The 23,341-nt window shown below is 34.2% G+C and overlaps 1 protein-coding gene across 3 annotated transcripts in view; it reads right to left on the bottom strand.

The window, feature by feature from the left end:
- Window positions 1–23,341, bottom strand: part of LOC125052652 — a 38,275-nt gene that overhangs the window by 2,081 nt on the left and 12,853 nt on the right. The window contains exons 3-10 of one of the 3 annotated variants that reach the window (XR_007117470.1): window positions 6,608–6,827; window positions 5,132–5,869; window positions 4,221–4,398; window positions 3,473–3,686; window positions 3,010–3,248; window positions 1,724–1,932; window positions 719–821; window positions 371–439 (exon numbers count right to left, since the gene is read on the bottom strand). Coding sequence is in view for 2 of the 3 variants with exons in the window: in XM_047653611.1 (XP_047509567.1) it covers window positions 719–821; window positions 1,724–1,932; window positions 3,010–3,248; window positions 3,473–3,686; window positions 4,221–4,398; window positions 5,132–5,869; window positions 6,608–6,827 (1,901 nt within the window). In the remaining variant the exon portion in view is untranslated. The remainder of the gene's footprint in view (window positions 1–370; window positions 440–718; window positions 822–1,723; window positions 1,933–3,009; window positions 3,249–3,472; window positions 3,687–4,220; window positions 4,399–5,131; window positions 5,870–6,607; window positions 6,828–23,341) is intronic. The other 2 variants (XM_047653611.1, XM_047653612.1) reach the window with 2 other exon arrangements.

Here is a 23,341-nt window from a genome sequence, read left to right as displayed (position 1 = left end):
GTCAATATTAATTACAACAGAAAAGAAAATAGATACTTACAATAATATGCACAGATACTTGCTATAAAAATATTATTTACAAATTGTGAAATAGTGATGTAGGCAATCAATTAATTATACACAATTACAAGCACAGTATAAAAACAGCTCCTAATCTTGGAGTAATTAAAAAAAAAGCACCAATAACTCCTTATGCAATCTGGCAACCAACCAAAATTCTGATACACTAAAACTTGGGCGTTAAAACTTCAATTTAAATCCGACTAGCATTATTTAAAGCGTAAAGCAATATGATTAATGAATAGTGCAGATATTGATTAATATTAAAAACCACCAATTCCCAGAACTGTCAAATTGACATTTGACTAACCTCTTTCATACAAGATGGCCGCCGTTACAGTTTAGCCAGAATTGTATGCATATTGGGAACTGTCACGCTCTAAAATTTTTAAAAACCAATTTTTTAAAAATACAATATATTATAAAACATTACTTATATGAAGCCATACTCGTAAATTTCGCAAAAAAAAAAGATAAAAAAAAAATTCATATGTCCATGGTTTTATTACCATATGGTAATTATTATATAAATAATATAATTTTAATATTCACGAATCATTTATCTCCTTGTTCCAAGATCAGTCATAAAGAGACACAGACAACACATAAGGGATGAGACAAAAGAAGAACAGACAATAAAAAACAATTTGTTCGTTACCTCGCAGTCTTGGGCGGAGTTTTCGACTTGCCGAGAGCCGCGGCTTTCCTCGGATCGTATGACGCCCTGCGTTTCCACTTCTCTAATTCTTGTTTCTTTTGTTCTGAAAATCGAAAATGTTATTGTGTGTTTATTTGTTATACATTAGAAGGCCGGCCTTGCCAGCACATCAAGTGACGCAAATATAAATGGATAGGAACTCCGAAGGGATCCCAATCATATTCCCAAGCAGGCGCTTGATTGAAACCCGCAAGGAAAGCGGAAGCGTGGCCGTCCCAGGCAAACCTGGCCCCGTACAGTTGCAGATGAGGCATAGAGAGCCGGAAAGACTTGGAGCTAGGTTATAATAGAATACGAGGCTCAAGACCGATGGAGACGACTGTGGACGCCCTCTGCCCCATCTAGGTGTTGTAGGACAGTAAGTCAAGAAGAAAAATGGGCTACTTTACATTAGGGGTTAGGGTAGTAGGACTCCTTTCTCCGCAATTAGACTCGTAATAGGTCCGTTACTGCTTTACATTAAAAATTGAAAAGACTACAGAGCCACAAAAGCCGTTCACACGAGATATTAAAACTCTATTTATTTTTACTTTATTACCTTACACAAAAACATACATATAAAAAATAAAAAAAGCCGGTTACAAAGGTTATAAGGCAACGGGGGGCCTTATCGCTCTCAAGCGATTTCTTCCAGGCAACCCTAATATGGAACACCTACAGAGGGTAGAGTACAAAAGTGCATAAATAATTAACAAAAAAAACTCAAAATAACACGTAACTAAAATAAATCTAAAGAATAAATAAAAATATGTATAAACAAAAATTTAAAAGCCAATCAAATGGTTAACTGAGTCACAATAATTAATATATAAAAGTAGAGTTAATTACGAGGCAGAAAGAAAATGATCGAAAAGAAGCTTTTTAAATTAATTTAAAGACTGACTATATAAGGTAGTACACACTACTATAGTACTTCCGCTTGGACTCGAACTCCAGGTAACTTACCCATTTCATAGTGCTGAGCGCTTCCCTTACTGACTGGCCGTTCATTTAGCACTCCAACGTACGTCTTACTGGGATCCCGTCGTAAGAAGGTCTTTGGAGAATTCTCTGCTTTGTATTTCGATATATCCATATAACGGGGCTGGATTTCTTTAGGCTTTTTATGACCAATTGAGGTTGTTGAAGATGACATGGAGTAATCACCACTGTATCTACAAAAAAAGTTTATTTAATACATTGACAGCAAAACTTGTACAAATCACGCTTATGCAGTGTATCCCAACAGTGCTAAGCCCCACACCTTAGTATTTCTAAAATTCTTATGAACATACATAAATTTTAATATTAAAAAATTTAATTGTTCATTTAAGAAACACGAAAAAACAGTAAGTAAATTTTCAAAATTTTAATGTAGAGCTGAAATTCAAATTTCAAATAATTTTTGACATAGAAAGAATGTCCAATGGTGCCGGGGATCAAACCTACGACCTCAGGGATGAGAGTCGCACGCTGAAGCCACTAGGCCAACACGGCCCTTAAATGTGGTTTTAGGATTGACAAAACAGTGATGTATTGGTAAAATAAGAAGTAGGGAACGCATAGTAGGAGCAAAAAAGTCCTATTTTCAGCAAACTATTTTTTCCATGCAAGTTTTTTTTTTTTTAAATCATACTATGCAAAAAATTATCGATCACAAAAAAAGATGAAAATCAGAAACATATTTTTGAAGTGAAACCTCTTTATCGACGTATGGGAGAAATTTTGTAGCAAATCGTCACGTTTTTCGGTTACGCGCCATCTTTTTCTTGTCCCTACCACGGTTTCAGAGTTTAAGAGATTCGAAGCCATTAATAACAAAAATATATAATAACGATAACAATGATAGTAATAATTCTATTACAATTAATAAAATTCTGTAATAATCTTAGTAGTAATAAGGTAAAATGAAATAATTGTATTTGTATTCATGTCTATGATAATAAGCTTTTATATATATAAGCTTTTGTTAAACTTTATCTAATTTAACTTTAACCAATTTCTGTAAAGTTGCATAGTAGATAATTTTTCGAAAAATAAGGTCATAAAGAAGTTTCACTTCTTACGTGTGTACACTAGACGCACACATTTTTTATTGTACACTTATGGTGTACTACATAAATCTCAAGTAGGATCACACACATTTTTATCATTTGCCCCTACTCTTTTAGTTTGCTGGTCAGGTTTTTACGAGAAAATTGGATTCCAAAACTCCAAAGAGGGTCCACGAAGTTTAATACCGTACAACGTACCTTTGTTTCGGCTGCACTTGCGTCTTGTTCTGTCGCATGACGGGCGCACTCTCCGTCCCGCTCTCTCCTTCAGTGTCCGTGTACGAATTCTTCTCGTGACTGAATATTGAACTATTTCTGGGACTGCTGCCATTAGTCGTAGAGTTCGTGTCACTGTCAAGTATGAAGGTTCTGCGCTTGTCAACCTCTTTGCCTGTTTTGTGTTTGTCGTGACGTTTCGGTTTCTCGACTTGGGATACCTGTAAAAAAAATTGGCATTTTAGACTTATGCGTTGTTTTTCTTACTAATAATAATTTAAAATGTAATAAAAAGTATTATTTTTTGAATTGAAAGATATTTAAGGATTATTTATAGTTTTTTTTAATTTACTCAATGATTTTGAAAATTCTACTCAAAGGAATTTATAATATATTGGTAAAAAAAATGTTTACGTTTTTTAATCACCTGCTTAATTCGATTTACCTTAAAAGTTGCGACATAACTTCTGCCCAAAATCACATCATTGGTCAAGCCTTTTCTCCTCAAATCCAGGATGTCAGAATGCGTGGATGTTATCATTGGGTCAATTGGCAACGTCGGCTGGTCATCCTCTGTACCCTCGGAGGAGTAATCCAAGGTGAGATCAGCCATATTCGTGGTGTGGAATGACTGGGATCGATGCACGGGTGACGAGTGGCTGGAATTTTATTAAGGTTATAACGTTAATTTTTATTTACAGAATTCCAAGTATAACGCGGTTGAACCGCGTTGTAGGAGTAGTCACGTAAAACCGTTTTAAACCTTTTTAAATTCAAAAACTAGTAACATGAATTTAATAATTTTATTATATAATATTTATTCAGTTTTAATAGGAGAAATCTTCGCGTTATAGGGGTGACATTATGCGTTTTACGGATTATGGTAAGCGCGTTATAGTCGGATTAACTGTATAAGTTATACAGTTAGCCACAATTATTTAATTTATTTGTATAAATTACGCTTTATATAAATTTATATGACTGGCAACAACCACAGATCATAAATAATTCAAGACATTATAAAACCTCAATTTTAAATACTTTTTGGATAGATCCTTTAAAAAACACAGTTTTTAATAAAAAAGATTATAAATCCAAATAACTAACAGCTATTAATGAACTTCGAATAAAGTTTATGTGAAAAATGAAAATGTATGAATATATCATCATTCATAAAATGTATAGAAAGCAACCTGGGTGAACTAAGGTCATCCTTGTTACATTCTTGCCTTTTCGCCATCTGCTGTTTCTTTTTCCCTTCCTGCGCTGCCTTCATCGGATCGTATGAGGATCTCTTCTTCCAGTTGGTGAACTCTTTCTCTTTCGTAGCTAACGCTGATGATGAACGGTGCTGGTTGGGTTTCTTTTGTGCTGAAATGTGAGAAAATATAATTATTTTCTCTAAATGGACGGAGTTAGACTAAATAGCCTTATTGAAAATTGTTTTTGTTTATCTATAGGTATTAAAAATAGCACTAGTGTAATAAAGGCGTAAGATGCTTACATTTGTTTATTTAAAGGTTATGTGCCTTTATAGCGTGGGATAGTATTTAGATTTTCGATCATAAGTTTTGACAGCAATTATAAACAACTTAACTCTTCTTATAATTATGACATTATGATAATTTGACATGTGCATGCCTATTTTTATATGGCTGATTGATTAATTGTTATAATTAATCAATCTGAATGTACCACTTTGCGAATAAACAATTTAATAATAACAATGATTCAACTAGTTTGGCTTATAGTCCGTTTCTGATGTCTTGTTCGTAGACGTTACAGGTATCTTAAATAAACCATGTATATTTGTCTGGCTAAAATCGTCATTTTGAAATTTTATGGTATTCTTAAATTACCTTGGCACATACCAATGGGACCATTTTAATTCTTCGACTTTAAAATATAAGTAGACACCATATCCAATTTATTATCAGAATAATCGATTCAAAGGGTGCATTGTCTGTATGGTTATTGTTTTCCTGCCATTGTTAGATCGAGTACACTTGAAAGTTCCCTACGGAAGTTAAATTTAACAATTCCTTCCACCAAAGGTGTTCGATATTGGGATAGATTTTTTTTGTAAATTACGTAAAACACATACCTTTATCAGACTTCGGTGGCTCTCTTGTCGACGACCTGGACTTGGTCAGCCTATTCATAACTTTGGAATCCTGTCTGCTCTGATGATTGGTCGGTTTCCTCGCCATGGGCGGTTCTGACATTCGTCCTTTATTCGCCACCCGAGTATTCCTAACCAACCCCGGTCCGAACTTCCTCTGCATTTCCGGTGTGTTCGGGCATCGCGGCGAATTCGAGGGAACAGTTGTCAACTCCGGCGAGAACACCCTCTTCCGCAGATCCTTGTCAAAGGATCCATTATCTGTATCATCCGAAATGTCCGAATGACCGCTCAAACGCCGCGAAACTTTTCGTGTTTCAATAAAGTTGTTATTCTTGACAGTGTTGAATGAACTAGAGCGTTTGATCACGTTTGGGGGTTGGCGCGTTTGATCGATTCTTAAATTGGTATCCAGGGCGTTGTTTTTCAGCACAGCTTTAAGGCACACGTTCGTGTTTATGTCTTTAATGTAATCAGTTCGTCCGTCGAAGGACTTGTGCCGTGTGTGTGTTTTTGGCGACATAGTGGGTCGGTTCGAGAGAGTTTTGTCGTCTGAGCTGTTGCTGAGGAGGCCTCTGTGGGAATCGGGGCTGTTCATGTTTGAATCCCGTCTTGGTTCAGTGTCTAAGGATCTGGAGGCATTGTTGAGCCGTCGGTGGTCTACCTTTGACGAGCCTGTGATGACGTAATGTCCAGGACTTCGGAGTGGGCTACCATCACCTGAAACGGGTAAGTGGTAGTTCTATAAAAATTATACTAGAGTGTAAAAAGGTTAAACCAATAGTTAAATCAATAATACAAGAATATTCAATGTGAATTAATGGGTCAGTAACTCAATCAGATGAAACAGTGTTTTATTTCAATAAGGCACTATGTTTAAATACAACTATAAATAACTCTTATGTAACATAAGGAATACGGGCAGTTATTAGTACGAACAACTCCTCTGAACACTCTCCATGGTAAATGCGGTAGAAGATTTTTTTTTACACACACATTGCACACTGGAAGCGAACTGAATGGCAAAAGGGAATTTTTAATTTTAATTTTAAATTTTTATTGTTTTTGATGTCTTATTTTATTTTTTTCTTTAAGTATTGTTATTTTGTGTATTTATGTGTGTGTGTTTTTGTTTGTAATAAATGTTATGTCTATGTCTTTATGTAATAGGGCAGCAGGCTCATCTGATTTTAAGTGGTATCGCCTCCCATGGACAGTCACACTGCCAGAGGTCTCGCGAGTGCGTTGCCGGCCTTTTAAGAATTCATACGCTCATTTCTTGAAGGACCCTAAGTCGAATCCGAATTCGGAACCACTTCAGTGGGCCAAATCAAGGGTAGAGTGGGCTAGAAGTCAAGAAACGCTCCGTTCTTTTTTTAATCACCAACTTTTCATTAAGAAATTGCAAGGAACTGGAAACTCACTTATCGTTGAGCTTTGCTTCTCTTGAGTACATACCTGAATTATCCTTTCTTCGCAGTCTATAATTAAGAGAGTTAGACCGGCTTAGCTGTGACAGTGGAAGTCTTGAGACCAGGGTCTTCTCACTGATGAGACTAGTTGTCAATTGAGACGGAATGTTGGTATTGCGCGACGAATTCAATTTTGCTTGAAGGTTGGTAATTGCATTTTGCGTTTTCAGCAGGTAGGACTCCGTGTCTTGAGGTGGTATCAGGTCCTGGAACAAATAATATTAATTATGAAAACAATGCCTAGTTGTTAAGTGAGCAGTCGTAGGTTCGATCCCCGGCTGTGCACCAATGGACTGTCTTTTTATGTTCGCATTTTAACGCTCGAACGATGAAGCGTCATGAAGAAACCGGCTTGCCTTAGACCCAAAAAGTCGAGAATCACGATATTTACGAAAGTTGCAATTTTTGGATCCGATTTAGCTATTACTAATGGCGAATGGCCCGGTCTGTGAAGGATACTTGCTATGTCAAGTATAACAAACTAATAATGGGCGTGGAGAAGCGGACGCAACGGTCGCATAGCATATCGGGAAGCGAATAAGGCTCTGCTATTACCACATCCCACAATTATTAATTATTAATTACATAAGCGTCCCGCACTAAGCAGTGGCGCTGCGAAAGTGTATGTGCAATGCATTTCCCTAAGTAAAAAAATCTCTGCGCAATCTGTGTTCGTTTGGCCCACAGAACCTATTCTGAATAAATATATCAACAGTATAGTTTGAATATCTCTAGTATTCAAACCATACAACTACTATTATTGTAGCGTAGCTGATAAGCTACGCTACAATGCGATAGCATCACGCCACAATTTCACCATTATTAGTTAAGCCGTTTAGAAATACATGATGTGCAAATGATTGTATATCTATCACACATACACATGTGCGTGTATTGTGAACGATTACGAAATATCAATCAATTTAAATCTACCGTAAAAGTGGAACACGGAAATATATTCGGAAATACAATTATTTCCTCTATACGGCACCGCTCAGAGGTTTAGTTGGTAACATAGTCGGAAGTCGATCAAATCCCGACATTACTCAAAAAAGCTTATTAAAGTTATACTTCTTTTGGCGCGTTAGGGAAAAATTATGAGAGCAAATTTTTACGATGCGTGCGCACACCGTCACAAAAAACCAACGCCCTGAAGTTAGCAGAGTCAACATTTTCAAATAAAAAAATGTCCATTTCTTTAATTATGTACTCGTAGAAATAATTTTTGAGCGTTATTTAAATAAACTTTATTTAACTAATTAATGCGTTATAATAAAACTTTCAATTTATTAAATATTTTTTTTATAAACGTAGAATAAGGCGAAAGATAAAAAAATTAAAAAGATTTTTATCTTGTTACGCCAAAGAAGTATAAATTCTAACATATAAGGAACTGAGAATTTGAATTCATTTTTTAAGATAAGAGGGAGTTTTGAAATTGAAAAGAATTGATTTTGAATCGAAATCGAAAAAGAATTAACTTGATTTAAACTATAGTCAAAATCTGATATAACATGTCGTTATAATATGTCGAAGGGACTACACATATTTGGTCGTAAAAACCGATTGTCGTAACAGCCGATGACGTTGTTATTAAGTACCTAATACGATAAAATTCAGCCGGAAGCTTTGATTTTGGTCAATATAATATATATGTTGTTCTAAACGATGTCTGTACAGTAAAAACCGTAAGTATGTGTTTGGTAAATCTACCTAGTTATTTAAAATTTTGTAAACAAAGAAAATATCAAAAACAATAAAATTTAAGTATTGTGTTAACGCGTAACTGTTTTTAATCTTAAAGGAAATATTGTGTAACCTTGTCTTATCAGGCCGATATCAATCGGATAAAATGATTTATTGTTATGTTCGCTCATTGTTTAGACACGTGTGCAAGAGTAGCATATTGTTGGAATCACGTCGATATTCCTTTTAAATAACATTAAAAATAGGTACAGCATTGCTTGACGTGTCAAAATTTAATAAATCAATGAATGCCGACTATTGTCTCGTAACGCTCATTGTCCCGTTACGCTCATTGTCCCATTACGCCCAATGTGCTATTGCGCCGTATCTATCTCTCTTCCACTCGATTGGCATATGCGTCCGAGGATTCACTCCTTTGTATCCATACAAAATAGTGTTAATTCAATTTTATTCATAAAAGTATAAACTATCGTCCGTAAACCGACTTTACAGACAACCATATTTTTTTTTATTATTGAATTTTGCTGTTGGCCTTAAGGGCCTTTACAGCTCAGGCTGTTTTGGCCGGAATCCCTCGACTAGCGCAAGGGCGTCTCCTGCAAGACTCGGACCTCGGCTTGGGCTGTCGCGGGGTAAGCACAGTTAAGTGATACCGCCCATGGACACTCTCAATGCCAGGAGGCTCCCAAATTCGTAGCCGGCCTTTAAACATTAAACATTACTCTCTTACACTTATTTAGTGACGAATAATAAAGTTAGAGTAAAATAGAAAATCGTTATATCAATAAATAAACAACTTACTTCTGACCTAGTCTCGACAACTTTTTATTCAACCTTTTTCTGAATAGAGAGGGCGTCGTGGCTAGATCGTTAATTTTATCAATTCTTGATGTGGCCAATCATTTATTAATAATTAATTTAACGAAAAACGCTCGTCTACTACAGCATAGGGTCAAATCGTTCCATTTTTAACCGTTAAAGGCAATGGTATTGTTACGTATGACAAAATATGTATAACGTAGGTCGTTGGCCTAGTGGCTTCAGCGTGCGACTCTCATCCCTGAGGTCGTAGGTTCGATACTCGGCTGTGCATCAATGGACTTTCTTTCTATGTACGCATTTGACATTCGCTCGAACGGTGACGAAAAAAATCGAAAACCGACTTGTCTTAGACACAAAAAGTAGACGGCGTATGTCAGGCACAGGAGGCTGATCACCTACTTGCCTATAAGATTGACAAATGATGATGAAACAGATACAGAAATCTGTCCAGACCTAAAAACGTTGTAGCGCCACTGATTATATATAGAAGTATTAGATTAATAAAGATATTTTTTATATTTATTTAGAAGTAAGATTATCTGTATACAAGTTTGAACGCAGTTAAATCGTGTCAGACTAGAACAATGACAGCTTTCACTAACCTTGCTAACCGCATTCTTGATGACATTTTATTGAAACCGTATTGTTACGGCAAATTTTAACATATAAACGCTGGTTCATCTAAGTGGTTAGCATATGAAAGCAAGTACCTACTTCAAACATAACTCGATTGTGATATATAACATATAATATAATATATACATAACATATACAACAGAGTAATCCTGGAATTTTTTTTTGTAATCACATATTAGTTATTTTCTGTTATGTAACATTATAATACCTCTTGGCATTTATTATGCACAAGTTAACAATTACTATATATCAAGTAACATTTACTATTTAACTAAATAATAGGTTATATTTTATGTTAAATAACCGCCTTAAAAGGAGGGGTGTTATGGCGCCGTAGCTTTAATGTGTCAGCCGTTTTGTGATATAAAGATATTTAAAGAAGATATAGATATATAAGATAAGAGCAGTGTTGGCCTAGTGGCATCAGCGTACGACTCTCATCCCAGAGGTCGTAGGCTCTATCCCCGGCTGTGCACCTAAGTGCGAATTTAACATACGCTCAAACGGTGAAGGAAAACTAAACGAAACCGGCTTGCCTTAGACCCAAAAAGTCGACGGCGTGTCCAGGCACAGGACAAGATCATGAAACAGATACAGAAAACTGAGCCCCTGACCTAAAAAAGGTTGTAGCGCCACTGATGTATTTTTAGTTTAATAGCAAATGTACCAGGGCAGAATAAATTCATAGAGACATTATATTACAAAAAAGAAACTATTTATTACATCTCATACGGGTAAAGTTGTTTTCTTTTTAAGAAGACCCTGCGACTATTAAACTGGTTGCAAAATAATTAATCACATAACAAAGCGATGACTCATTTGTCTCCATATTTGGAATACTGAACTTGACTTATACGACCTTATTTCAACCGGTTCTTACTATATATTCGGTACACAAGTTGAGTGAAAAGGAAATTATCACTTCCTATTTACGATTTTATTATAGATTTAACGATATTTTTATTTACGATTTGTCAATTTCAATGAGGGATTTTAATTTATTAAAAACTAACGGAGCCGACAAACGTTGTATACAAAATTTCAAATATATAAAAAACATCTTATTGTAAATAATGCCAACTATTCTCCAGTCACTATAAGATGTTGTCAGGTTAGCTAATTGCGTAATAACTTAAGGTCCCTCAAGTAGGAACTGAATTAATCAACTTGGTGATCAGGATCAGAACAGATCAGATTAGAACTTTACGGTAGAAGAACTGCGTTGCTAGACTTGTTTTTTTTACAAGTTTTTTATGGCTCCATATTTCAAATTTTAACACTGAACATTTTGATAAAACTTGACGTTGAAGTATGTTAATAAATATAATAATAATTGATTTGCAAGAATATGGTACAAAAAAGTTATGGTGGTATGGCAATCTAAAGTTCGCATATTCTGCCATAATGACGTGCAAATTTGTCTTAGGTAGAATGGAAGATACAATTACATTATGAGTCAAATTATTATAGTATATTATCACTACATCATCACATTATTAAAATATATTATTACGTTATCAAATTAATATTAATTATGTTTCACGCAAATAATAATTAATAGAATAATACATTTTCTTCCAAAAGAAACATTAAGTCGATTTTTAAAAACTCTAGTAGAAAGATCTTTGAATGTTTTTGGTAAATTATTTGATTGCCATACAAGAAGTGTTTTTCCTATACAACTATAGATTAATTTTTGGCACAGCCAATTTCTGCCCATGTCTACTTCGACAGATGTCTATTCCCGATAACTTTGAATAGGTACATTTCTAAAATATACAAGGAGATAAAATTTTGAACTTTAAACAAAGGTACGTTACTTAAATACTCTATTTACTTCGACTGAATTTCGCAAATTTATACAAATGATGATCAATGGACCAAGGCATCGCACATATTGAGATTACAAACATGATATCACAGTACACAATGAATCAGCTCTTGACTCAGCCTTCAGGTTACATATTAGGTAATGCTGAACTTGGGTACTTGGCTTTAAGTAGTCAATGCAATTATTTTAATCGCTGTCTGTGGCTTCGCAAGACTGAACAGGTTTTAATATTACTTTTTTTTCACTAATAATCTAGCAGTGTTTCCCAACGTCTCCGTGCCGGGGGGCAATTTGATTGTTAAGGGGGGAAATCGAAATAGGCTGGATATAACACAACGGAGACTTCAGACTTATATTTCACTAAATTAAAATAATAAATTTATGTAGAAAACTCTTTGTTAAAAATTTTTCATTATTTTAAAAACTTAGATACTGTGTTTCATTAACAATTTCCTTTTAATATCTTTCTAAAACCTATTATTTAAGCTTTTTAAGTGAACAACTTTGCAACGCACTCGCGAGCCCTCTGGCTTTGAGAGTGTCCTTGGGCGGCGGTATCACTTAACATCAGGTGAGCCTCCTGCCCGTTTGCCCCCTGTTTTATAAAAAAAAAAAAAAAAAATCAAATTTTTAAAATTAAAAATTATGTATGTTACTTAGTTATTGGGCATAAGAACTTTAGAAAGGCTAAGTTTGGGCATGCCACAAAAAAGGTATGAAAACTCTGATTTAATGCCTACAACAAAACCTTTTTGGGGATTTTATTATCACGAGTTTTATGCTCTTTTAAATCTATAGTCTATTCTTTTAACAGTAATAATTGTGGACTGATTTTACTGTGGACTAATCACTCCAATCCTATTTTCTTTAACACCCCATTCCATATTGTAATTTGATAAAGAACGAAACCCGACCTTTTTATTTTATTTTATTTTATAGGCAAACGTGGTTTATAATATAAACATTTTGAACCCATCATTGCCGGCTTTTTAGAGAGGAGTATGCTCTTCTCTTTTCTTTTTTGTGCATATTAAAAATAATACGCCCACGGAGAGCTAATCAAGTATAACATACAACGTATTGTCCGAGCTGCACCAAACATCCTTCAGATACCTGTCAATGGTGTTCAGTCAGGCTTGTCATTCATGGACACAGGATATGACATCACCAACAGGTGGCCAAGTAACAAGAGAAAGCGAAATCCTAAACTGTACTTCCTGCGGTCGGGGTCCTATTTTTTATATACATTTAAATCAGGTTATCACATGCCATTCTCATGACATGTTGTCGATTTTAAAATAGGTATGACAAAGACACCTACAGGTAGAAACTCCAGCGGTGGTGGGTGGTGTAACATTCTTGGCAATAGTGAATCGAATTCGGATGCGCAATCGATTACAAAATAAATAAACGAGGTATTGTACACAAGCTCAAGTTTATTAACAAAAGACGCCATCTTGAATAATACGGTCAAGCATTTAAGCTATTAATGCTGCATTAAAAATTTAAAGACGTTGTTACCAACTTAAAATGAAGGTAATAACAAAATATACAATCTAAAAACTGTGTTTCAAAAATTTAATTTAATAGAACATAGCGCAAATGGCAGGAGGCTCATCTGTAAAGTGATGCCGCCGCCCATAGACACTCAATGCCAGAGGGCTCGCAAGTGCGTTGCCGGACTTTTAAGAATTGGTCACGACGTGCAATGACAAAATTCAGCTGCAGGTATTAATACGAACAACTCCTCTGAACACTCTACATGGTAAATGCTATAGAAGATGCAGAGTGACATCTCTACGCAAATGCCAGGGATAAAGCCGCTCGTATTTACACTGATGAAAAAGGACAACCCATACTTCAAACCCAAGTTTCTTGTAAAACATTAAAGTTCATATAAATTCGATTAATAATAGCCCATCAAGCATAAATGAATCCGGACCAGATTTATGTAAATTAACATTATTTTATTTACATATACCTACATATTTTAGTTAGGGTCTGTTTCACAATGTATGGATAAAGTACCAAATAGCTATGCAACACATAAATTATTTGGAAGATAAATTTTGCTATTTGACAATCATCGGACTCATAACTTATGATGGACTTTATGTGACGAATAGCGCTATCTGACAGTCGTGAAACGCAACAATAGTGTTTATCCTACCAATAAGTAATAAATAGCTAATTTGGAACTTATGTAGAACTTATCCGTACATTGTGAAACAGACCCTTAATATAAGAAGCGTAAACAAAATGTAAACAACCATCGCATGCTTGAAGCCAATATGAGCCCTTTAGTTTTTCCCACACTCATAAATTGTAATTTAACATTCTCGTTTCCGATAATGTCCAATAAAATAAGTGTCATTTAGATTTATGAACCCTTAAATAAACCAACTTAGTTTTTGTTAGCGTCGCAACCCTACTACCCCTTATTTTATATCAGTTATAAGCTCATATTTTAAACGATTAAAGTCAGTTGTGACCCACTTGACTGATGACCTAAGCACCAAATAAGAAAATAAAAGACCCCCCCTCCCCCCTATAGTGCTAAGGTAATACTTGAACGGCCCCATATCAAATAGTTAATCAATTATAAACAATACGTAATAATATTATTAAGCGTTGATTGTGAAGGGCTAAAGCCAGTTCAAATTGCATTGGAATGCTGGAAAGGCATTACGTTACCTCGTCAATATGGAAACCGCTGACTTATTTATTTATTAAAGTTTACCACATCATATATAACATATCAACAGTATAAGTTACAAGCCATCTATTCTAAAATACAAGACAATTGTGGTAAACATAATCATTGTTACAAAAAAAATTCAAATATTACACTTCCAATTTTAGATTTTACTAGTAATCTGTTGAAATGAAATGAATCGTTTCTTTGCTAAGATAGTGGTACAATATAGATAGATTAGATTAATTATAAAAATCCGCACAATCAGCCATATTATATAAATGTCATATTAAGTTTAATAATGTCATATAATAAGTTAAGTTATTTCTAGTCTAAATAGTCGACGAAGCTATAAAGGCACCTTGCCTTTAAAAATTTAATCACCTTCCCCTTGAAATAATTGCTGAACAATACGGATTAGGTATCAGATAGGCACTTAACAATGCGTTCTTTAATTTCTCAACCCACTAACGAATAATATATCAAGCTCTGGATAAGTAATGTTTATTCTGTTGTATTCGCGAAGAATTCGAATGAGAGGTGCCTGAACTAACCTAGGAGAAGTCTAAAAGATTATGGGTATCGTATAACTTTTCATTAGCAGTGTTGGCTGAGTGGCTTCAGCGTGCGACTCTCATTCTTGAGGTCGAAGGTTCGATCCCTAACTGTGCACTAATAGACTTTATTTCTATGTGCATTTGACATTCGCTCGAACGGTGAAGGAAAACATCGTGAGGCAACCGGCCTTAGACCGAAAATTTACCCTTTACATTGACAAATGATCATGAAACAGATACAGAAATCTGAGGCCCAGACCTATAAAGGTTGTAGCGCTACTGATTTACTTTATTTATAACTTTTCATTACACTAAAACCTACTCAATATGTGCAATACAATCTAATACGTAAAACCACAAACCACATATTGCAAAACATTGCTATTCAGTGTTACCCTCTTTTAGATCAATAAACATTTCAGCAACTACCAAACTCCAAAGACCCCGAATTCAATATGCTAAGATCATATTCGCGCAATGATTTATTATATCGAAATTGCATACCAAAACCGCGGGATCGGTGACCCTTTAGTTAAAGGCCGATTTACATTATCTTAGTGTTTAGGAGAGTGCTTTAGTACAACTTGAAAGGCAAGTTTTTTAGCGTAGCGTTTACTAAAGCAAGTAGCGTTTACATGTTTCAACTAAAGTACTATCCTAAAGCACTCTCCTAAACACTAAGATAATGTAAATCGGCCTTAACGCGTTTGACAAAGTATTAAACGGTAACGAAACAGACTACGACAAACATTTCAAAAATCTTAACATCAGATCTCTGAGATTAAAGTCCTTTTTTATATACATCTAGCGGCCCGTCCCGGCTTCGCACGGGCGGACACTTCTTTTACAATTTATTGTAGATATTGATAATATGTTCTTTAATATTGTGGATTTTTTTTTCTATCATCAATAGTTTATAGGCATAGTAAGATATTTTATAGGCATTTTTTTTTACACCTCGTAACATTATTGTAGTTTTAGCAGGATCCTTATTTTGTCTTGCAATTAAAATTAGCCTATATTAATCAGTGATAATGGAGCATTGAAATGGTGAAAGAATTTTTAAAATCTGTCCAGTACTTTTTGAGGCATTTCGTTACAAACATACTTACATACAAATCTTTCCTCTTTATAATATTAGTATAGATAGTATATACTACGCGCAATACTGAAATATTTACAAATATTTAACGCAGAAATTTTTAGCATTGAACAGTCGCTCGTACGGTGAAGAACAACATCACAAGGAAACCGACATGCTTTACACCCAAAAAGTCCACAGCGTGTGGTCAGACACAGGTTGATCACGATATCGATAAAGCTATCTGAATCCCAGACCTTAAAAGGTTGTAGCGCCGGGGTGTTATTTTTTAAGTTTTATAAATTGATAAATTCATAGTAGGTACAGGAAAAGTTCCAACGTGTTTCGTAATATTTCAGATATTTTTTCCTTGACATACTAACTTATAGACGACAGTTAACAAAGATTAGAGCAAACAATTGCTAACACATTAATTGACAGAATGAAAATATATATTTCTAAAGTTATTCTAGTAAAAACGTAGCTATTTAACTCACGAAATTATAACCGATAAATTGCTTATACATGGCAACCCTGATTATCTTCCATCCTTGTCCAACTCATACTTGATCTAATTATCTACCCTTGTCCAACCTATCAATTTACAAGTGCATTGTTCCATACAGTAATTAAATGATAAATAGGAATATTACATAAATGGCGGCCATTATCAGTAATTGTTTACTTTGTTTTCACTTTCCTGGTATTGAATTATCCATGAACAGTTAAATTGAACTTTAAAAGACAAATTAGATAATAGCCTAGACTAGAATAACAAATTCTAAGTTTGACACATTTTTCATATAAAAAGTCTGTAGGTTACAGGACCATCCTTACACACTCCACTGACTTTCCGACCCAAAACCATAGACTAAGCTATCTCTAAAGTCCTAGCAGAAACCTAGAACAATATCGAAGTAAATACCATTAACACGGATTACAATTTATTGCCAAAAGGTATTAAAACCATTTTACCATTTAAAATTAATTCACATTTTATTTATTCATTCACGCATCTAATCGCGTATTCATTGACCCAAACGTCACGCACTGACAGTCACGACAGGTATTCCAATTCCTCTATTGTCTATTAAAGGGCGTCACACTTTGATACATCAGGGCCTTTAATTGCATATATCTTGGCGGCCAAAAACGTTTACACAACTGCGTGATGAATTTAATATTTATTTTGTATTACTCATTAATTGACTCACTAATTTCAGCTTATGTGTAACACGACATTCATTCACTGTTACGCGGTATGAAGTTCGTCGGGTCAGCAGTATAGTATTATATTATATATAGTCCAGTTTCTTTATATTATTTTTAAGGTGACTTTTATAACAATAAAACATATGTCATAATAATCAGATTGTTTGTAATTTCACGTCCAAATGTTCAAGGGCTTGAGACAAATTCACTTTTCGACTAGCGTGATCCACTCATGCCAAACAAATTTGTATGTAAACGGTCACGTGACAATTGAGCTTACGTCATTACCATACAAATCCTCAAGCCCTAATTCAGTACAGATTTCTTTTTAGTATCATACTAAAAACGAATTTGGCATCAAGTATACGCCCATTATTTCATATATGGCCCTAAAATCACTAACATAACCAAATAAAAGCTACAAAATCCACCTGTTAGGCTATAAATCTTTATGGCGAACGTAGACACGATAAATATCTTATTTTGTCAAGGTTACTGTGCCATTTGAAAACAAGATCTATAATTATGTAATTTTATTTTATTATCAATTAAATACCTGCTTTTTTCCACATTTTAAATGCTTATCTTTTTAAAATTATGTAAAAACGATATTTAAACTACCTAAAATATTTTCCCAATAAATCATAAAAATTTGATACACATTATTTTTTTTTATTTTGTTAATTTGAATTATTAAGTTAAAGTTCAGTGCAAGTGTGAGCAGGGTTAGCTAGCGTGCGACTCTCATCCCTGACAGGTTCGAGCCCCGCCGTGACAAAGACTTTCTGTCTATGGGCGCGAAACCATCAAGCCCTACACCCAAAAGTCTACGGAGTGTGTCAGGCAAGGTTGGCTCACGAATCAGAACGATATCTCAGTTCCGAACCAAGGGCTGTAGCAGTATTTTGATTAGTTCATAATATTACAGAAATTTTATATTCATTCTTCGAACTGCAATATGTAAAATATATTGTTTGAGCAGCGATTTTTATATAAATATACCGAAATGATCTCAGTTAAAAGTCTATATTTCAACCACGTTTTCATCCGTATTTGTAAGGTGTCTCAGACTACTAGTTTTAGACTAGCCAAAAATAGAAACAGATGTTTTCTAATTCTTCAAGGACAAGTAGACAGAATATAATTGTAATTAAGGAATGATAATTAACGCGAAAAAACATATTTATTTCCTAATCCTAACGAAATTATTATACTAATATATATAGTCAAAAGTGGAATACATATATGTATATACAAAAATTTTAATTTTTCGAAGGAAAACGTAATTCGGGTGTGTTGTGTGACGGTGAGTAAGTGATGGTATTTACATGAGGGTGTGTATGTGGGGTGTGCCCATGATGCAGGTGATTTAGCGCTATAGATATTCTATTTCCTAGTTATATAGTCACTATAAAGAATCTACAATGGTTTGTATAGACAAATTGCCTATTGCATTGTCTGTCACGCTTAATCAATCAATACGACAGTGGGCTTATTGAAGTAAATACCATGCAGTACTTATATTTGGAGCCTATCCAAGCCTGCATCACAGTATCGATTTCTACCCAAGGATCTTGAGTTAACAAATGGGTATACTCATAAATGTATAACTGCCCCAATTTTATTTTTAAGTTGCGGATAAATAAATCTTATAGTAATCTAACACACAAATATATAGTATTTACAATATTCTTAATCTACATAGAAATAATAGAAAATTAAAACCAATTTCCTTCCTCGCCGTATTGCGATACTTATTCGTCCAGGAAAGCACCAGCTCTGGGGTGTCAATTTTAATCTTTAATTAGCGCCTTTGCACTTGAACCCCACGGCCCAAGAGTCTATATTCCAAAGGGAACCTTTTACAGTTTTATGTATTTATTTTGCTCCAACACAAAATGTCACAAGGTCAAGCAAAACCAACAATTTATAAAAAAATTTCAAATGTCGTGATAACCTATTGTAAGAGATTTGCGTGCAGACTACATAATCTGATGTCATTTTGATGAATATTAGGTACGTGCTGATACTGTGATGCCAACTTGCCCCCAAATTTAGGGAGACTGATGAAGATTTTTAGGGGGTATGTTTTGTGTATTTAATACCTGTCTGATCGTCAAGACTATGAGACTACATCTTAAATGAAGAGTTGGAATGACTGGAGTGTTTTTTTTTTTTTTTTTTTTTTATTTGAATTTTGTGTGTTTATGTGTGTGTGTTTTTGTAAGTAATAATGTTATGTCTTAGGTTATTGCTTTCAGCTCTCCAATGGAGAGATACTGAATTTAGGTTTTCATGGGTAATTGTTACACTTTTTACATTAGTGAAACATTAAATAGATATTAATTGAGTAATAAATAGATATTTATTACTCATTTACCCCTTTATTCATAAACGTTTATAGATCGGTCTATTTACCCTATTTTTGTAGGATAGGAGGTCAAACGAGCCTACAGGAACCCAAAAAGGGGCCGCCATCTATCGTCACTCTTCGTCTAAAGCTCTATTTTGTCTCTTTCTGTAACATTGTGTGTACGCTGTGATAAAAGAAGCAGAGGGATTTTAATCAGAACAGAAGTTAAATCAACGCAATTAAAAGAAATATTAAAATTAATAACTTGGTGTAAAAAAATCTTGTTTAAAATATACTTGCACTTAACCTTATAAAACTCTTATTATGTAAACACAAACGTGTTCACCGTAGTAAAAGACAATAGACTTTTGCACAGAATACTAAAACGACACTGCATGTTGAATATTTATATAATCTGTTAGATCTAGTCGTGGTTTTAAAAATTCAAGAATGCCCTAGTTTGTTGTTGGCCGGTTTTGGAGACGTTCTGAATTTAAAACTGCGCAAATATTAAATCAATACTAATCTAAAACCATATCCCCTAATCTGTGACAGATTCATCTCTGCAACACGGCGTAAACAGAATTTGATAGAAAGAGACGAAAGAGTATTTATTAAAACGATAGAAAAATACATAAAACTTGATTTAGAAGATAAAAATATAAATACTTAAAAGATTCCTATTGAAAATCTATTAATGGCTATTAAAAGATTCAAGTCTATATTCATTTACTTTTTATTGGCGATAAAACGTTTAATAGCGGCCAGAGCTTAAAAGATTGACTACTAGAACCAGATAAACCGTTTATCATAATAAAAAGTCCTTTAGACATTAATCGTCATGTGTTTTACACAGAATATTATTTTTAATTTGAGTTACATGATAACCATATTTGCACGTGTATCTTTACTCTATAGTCTATTCCATGGTAACAAATGCCACGCTAAGATAGTTAGGCGATAATTATCTTTCACCTTAACGAATATTAATCCAGTTGAACTTTCCGTTCAAGATCTTTCAAACTGACGCACTTTGACATTTAACTCTATACTTAGAATTAGCACATGTGTATGAAAACACAGGCACGCACGCACACAGGCACAGGCAACAAGCTTGATTTATCTAATATGACTAATCTGGAAGTACTCCGAATTCTTAAGTGTATTTTCTTCTAAAAAATAAACGTAATGGTACAAACCATAAGGATTTATTTTTAATTATAAGACTTAGAACAAAATTAATTCTGGTGGTAAATAAATTATAATCTACCGACCGCCATTTTGTGATAGTCTTTTGTCATATAACTCAAGTTTCCGCGCGAAAACTTTTATTTAAAAATTTATAGAGTCTAGAACTAATCCCAAACGATTACAGGACATACGTACGTAGAGTTGCCATGGACGAAAATAAACGCGTTACAATTCATTGTACGTGTATGCAAATCGCTTTTGTAACCAAATGAAGTAATCGGTGCCGATTTGTTTCGTGTCACGCAAATCGTGACGCCGTTGTCCAAGCAAGGAAATATTTTTACGACATAGGAAATCGTCATTGTTAGATATTGTAGTATTGCATCTATTTGCTTTATAGTGTTTTTTTAAATATATATTCAGTTCTGATCAAGAGTAATAAGTACAATTGATATTAAGTGTTACTTGTAGTTGAGGACTCCAAATTGTGAGTTCGAGACCAAATTTATGAGCTCAATTAATGCTTGTTTATATAGTAAAGAAACACATAAGAAACCCAGCATATTTGACCCAAATTCAACATAATTCTATGTCATACGCAAAATAATTAACTTAAAATTAAATAGACGCAACAATGTAAAATTCTAACGTAAATAAAAAAACTTCTCAGTGAATATGAAACGCATGTTTTTTAATTAAGTGGTAAAGGAACATCTTTAAAAAAGGTTATACCCGTAATTGTTAATTATTTAGCATTTCATTAAACGAACACGAACAGATTAATACATATTAATAGCATTTTAATTGCTGAATAACATCTGTGGTCAAATGCAACGTATTTCTCACACATGTCAATTACATTTCAAACATGGAACACCATAAATTACAGCTCCATTACCGCATAAAAACATCGCTTAGTCATAGATCATAGAGCATTGACCCAGCTCCCGTATCTCGAGGGATGACTTCCGCCAGATTACACTTCTATTGTTTATGATATAATGTTTACGTTATAATTATAATAAACATGGTGGTGTTTATTCCGTTCCCATTTTGAATTTAACAGTTTAATGTGTTATCCTTTTTGTTTAGAATTTTTTACACGACCAATTATTTCAGACTTATAATACGAATATAATGTAAAATATATAACGACACAAGAGCAGTGTTGGCCTAGTGGCTTCAACGTGCGACTCTTATCCTTAAGGACGCATGTAGGTTCGATTCCAGGCTGTGAACCAATGGACTTTCTTTCTATGTGCGCATATAACGGTGAAGGAAAACATCGTGAGGAAATCGGCTTGCTATAGACACAAAAAGTCAACGGCGTGTGTTAGGCACAGGAGGATGATCGTCTACTTGCCTATTAGATTGTCAAATGATCATGAAACAGATACAGAAATCTGAGGCCCAGAGGCCCAGGCTCATGGAGGGCAACCAGGGCTATAGCCCCGGGGCCTCCAAAAAAGACCTCCCCGCTTTTGTGGAGGCCTCCACATTAGTGATTTCGAAAAAAAAATGTTTTAAACTGTAGTACTAGTATACGCTAGTAAACGTTTTATTTTCGCTGTTTTTCCTTTTATAAACATGATTATATTGTTCTTAAATATAAATAGAAATCATTGATCTGTATTTATATTTTCATGTGTTTGATAAATACTAAAACAATCTACTCGGCCAATAAAAGACAATACTATTAACAATAAATTATTAATTGAAAAACTCGACTGATTTTTTTTTTATTTTGAAAATAATTTGGGGCCTCCACTACTTTGTCGCCCCGATGCCTCCAGACTTCTAAATCTGGGCCTGATAAGATTTATAAATTAAATAAACGGACCGTTTACATTTTTTACAAATCGAAATTGTTATTTTAAATTCAAATGAAACGAGCCGAAATCCTTTCATTTATCATCTAAATTAATGCCAAAAATTTACAATTCATAATCTTAAAATTCATAATATTGCAGAATTATTTCTTGTATATAAATTAAAAATTCAAAACCATAACTACTTTCATACATAATCGCTAGAATTACTTTTTCTTTGAGAAAGTTTTACGGCATGCGACATTAGAGACAATTTAATTTTATATGCTCACGTAATATTAATAGGGAAACTAATTCATCGTCTCGTATACTCGTATATCTAATTACGTCATATACATATATATAAAATTATTTTTATTTCTCTTTTTCGTAAGAGGTTGATTACTTCCTAAGTTATAGATCACTGCCGAGTACCTAATGCTTTCAAGGGGAAGGTGATTAAATTTTTAAAGGCAAGATCCCTTAATTGTGGAGAGTATTTAGGCCATACAAACTAGGTAAGAACCTGTGATATGGATAACCAGGCTTCCATTCCACAGCAAAGTCATACTGAGTAATAACAAAAAAGTATCTACATATATAAGGCAAAAAAAATTAAAGTTACGAAAAAAAATTGTGATGATGTTCTTATGATATCTGATGGCGCGCCTCAGTGCTCCAGCTCTCCACTGCGCCCCGCAGTCCACTCCGATACACTGACACAGCAATTCGTGCTGGGATAGGGCCTTAAGGTTTGTCCTAGTGAAATCAAACATGTCCCCTTCGTAACGTACATAAATTTAATTCTAACTTTTTATGAGACATAT

The sequence above is a fragment of the Pieris napi genome, chromosome 9 (genome assembly GCF_905475465.1).
Source record: "Pieris napi chromosome 9, ilPieNapi1.2, whole genome shotgun sequence".
NCBI lineage: Eukaryota > Metazoa > Arthropoda > Insecta > Lepidoptera > Pieridae > Pieris > Pieris napi.
This window is presented reverse-complemented; position numbering and strand designations above follow the sequence as displayed.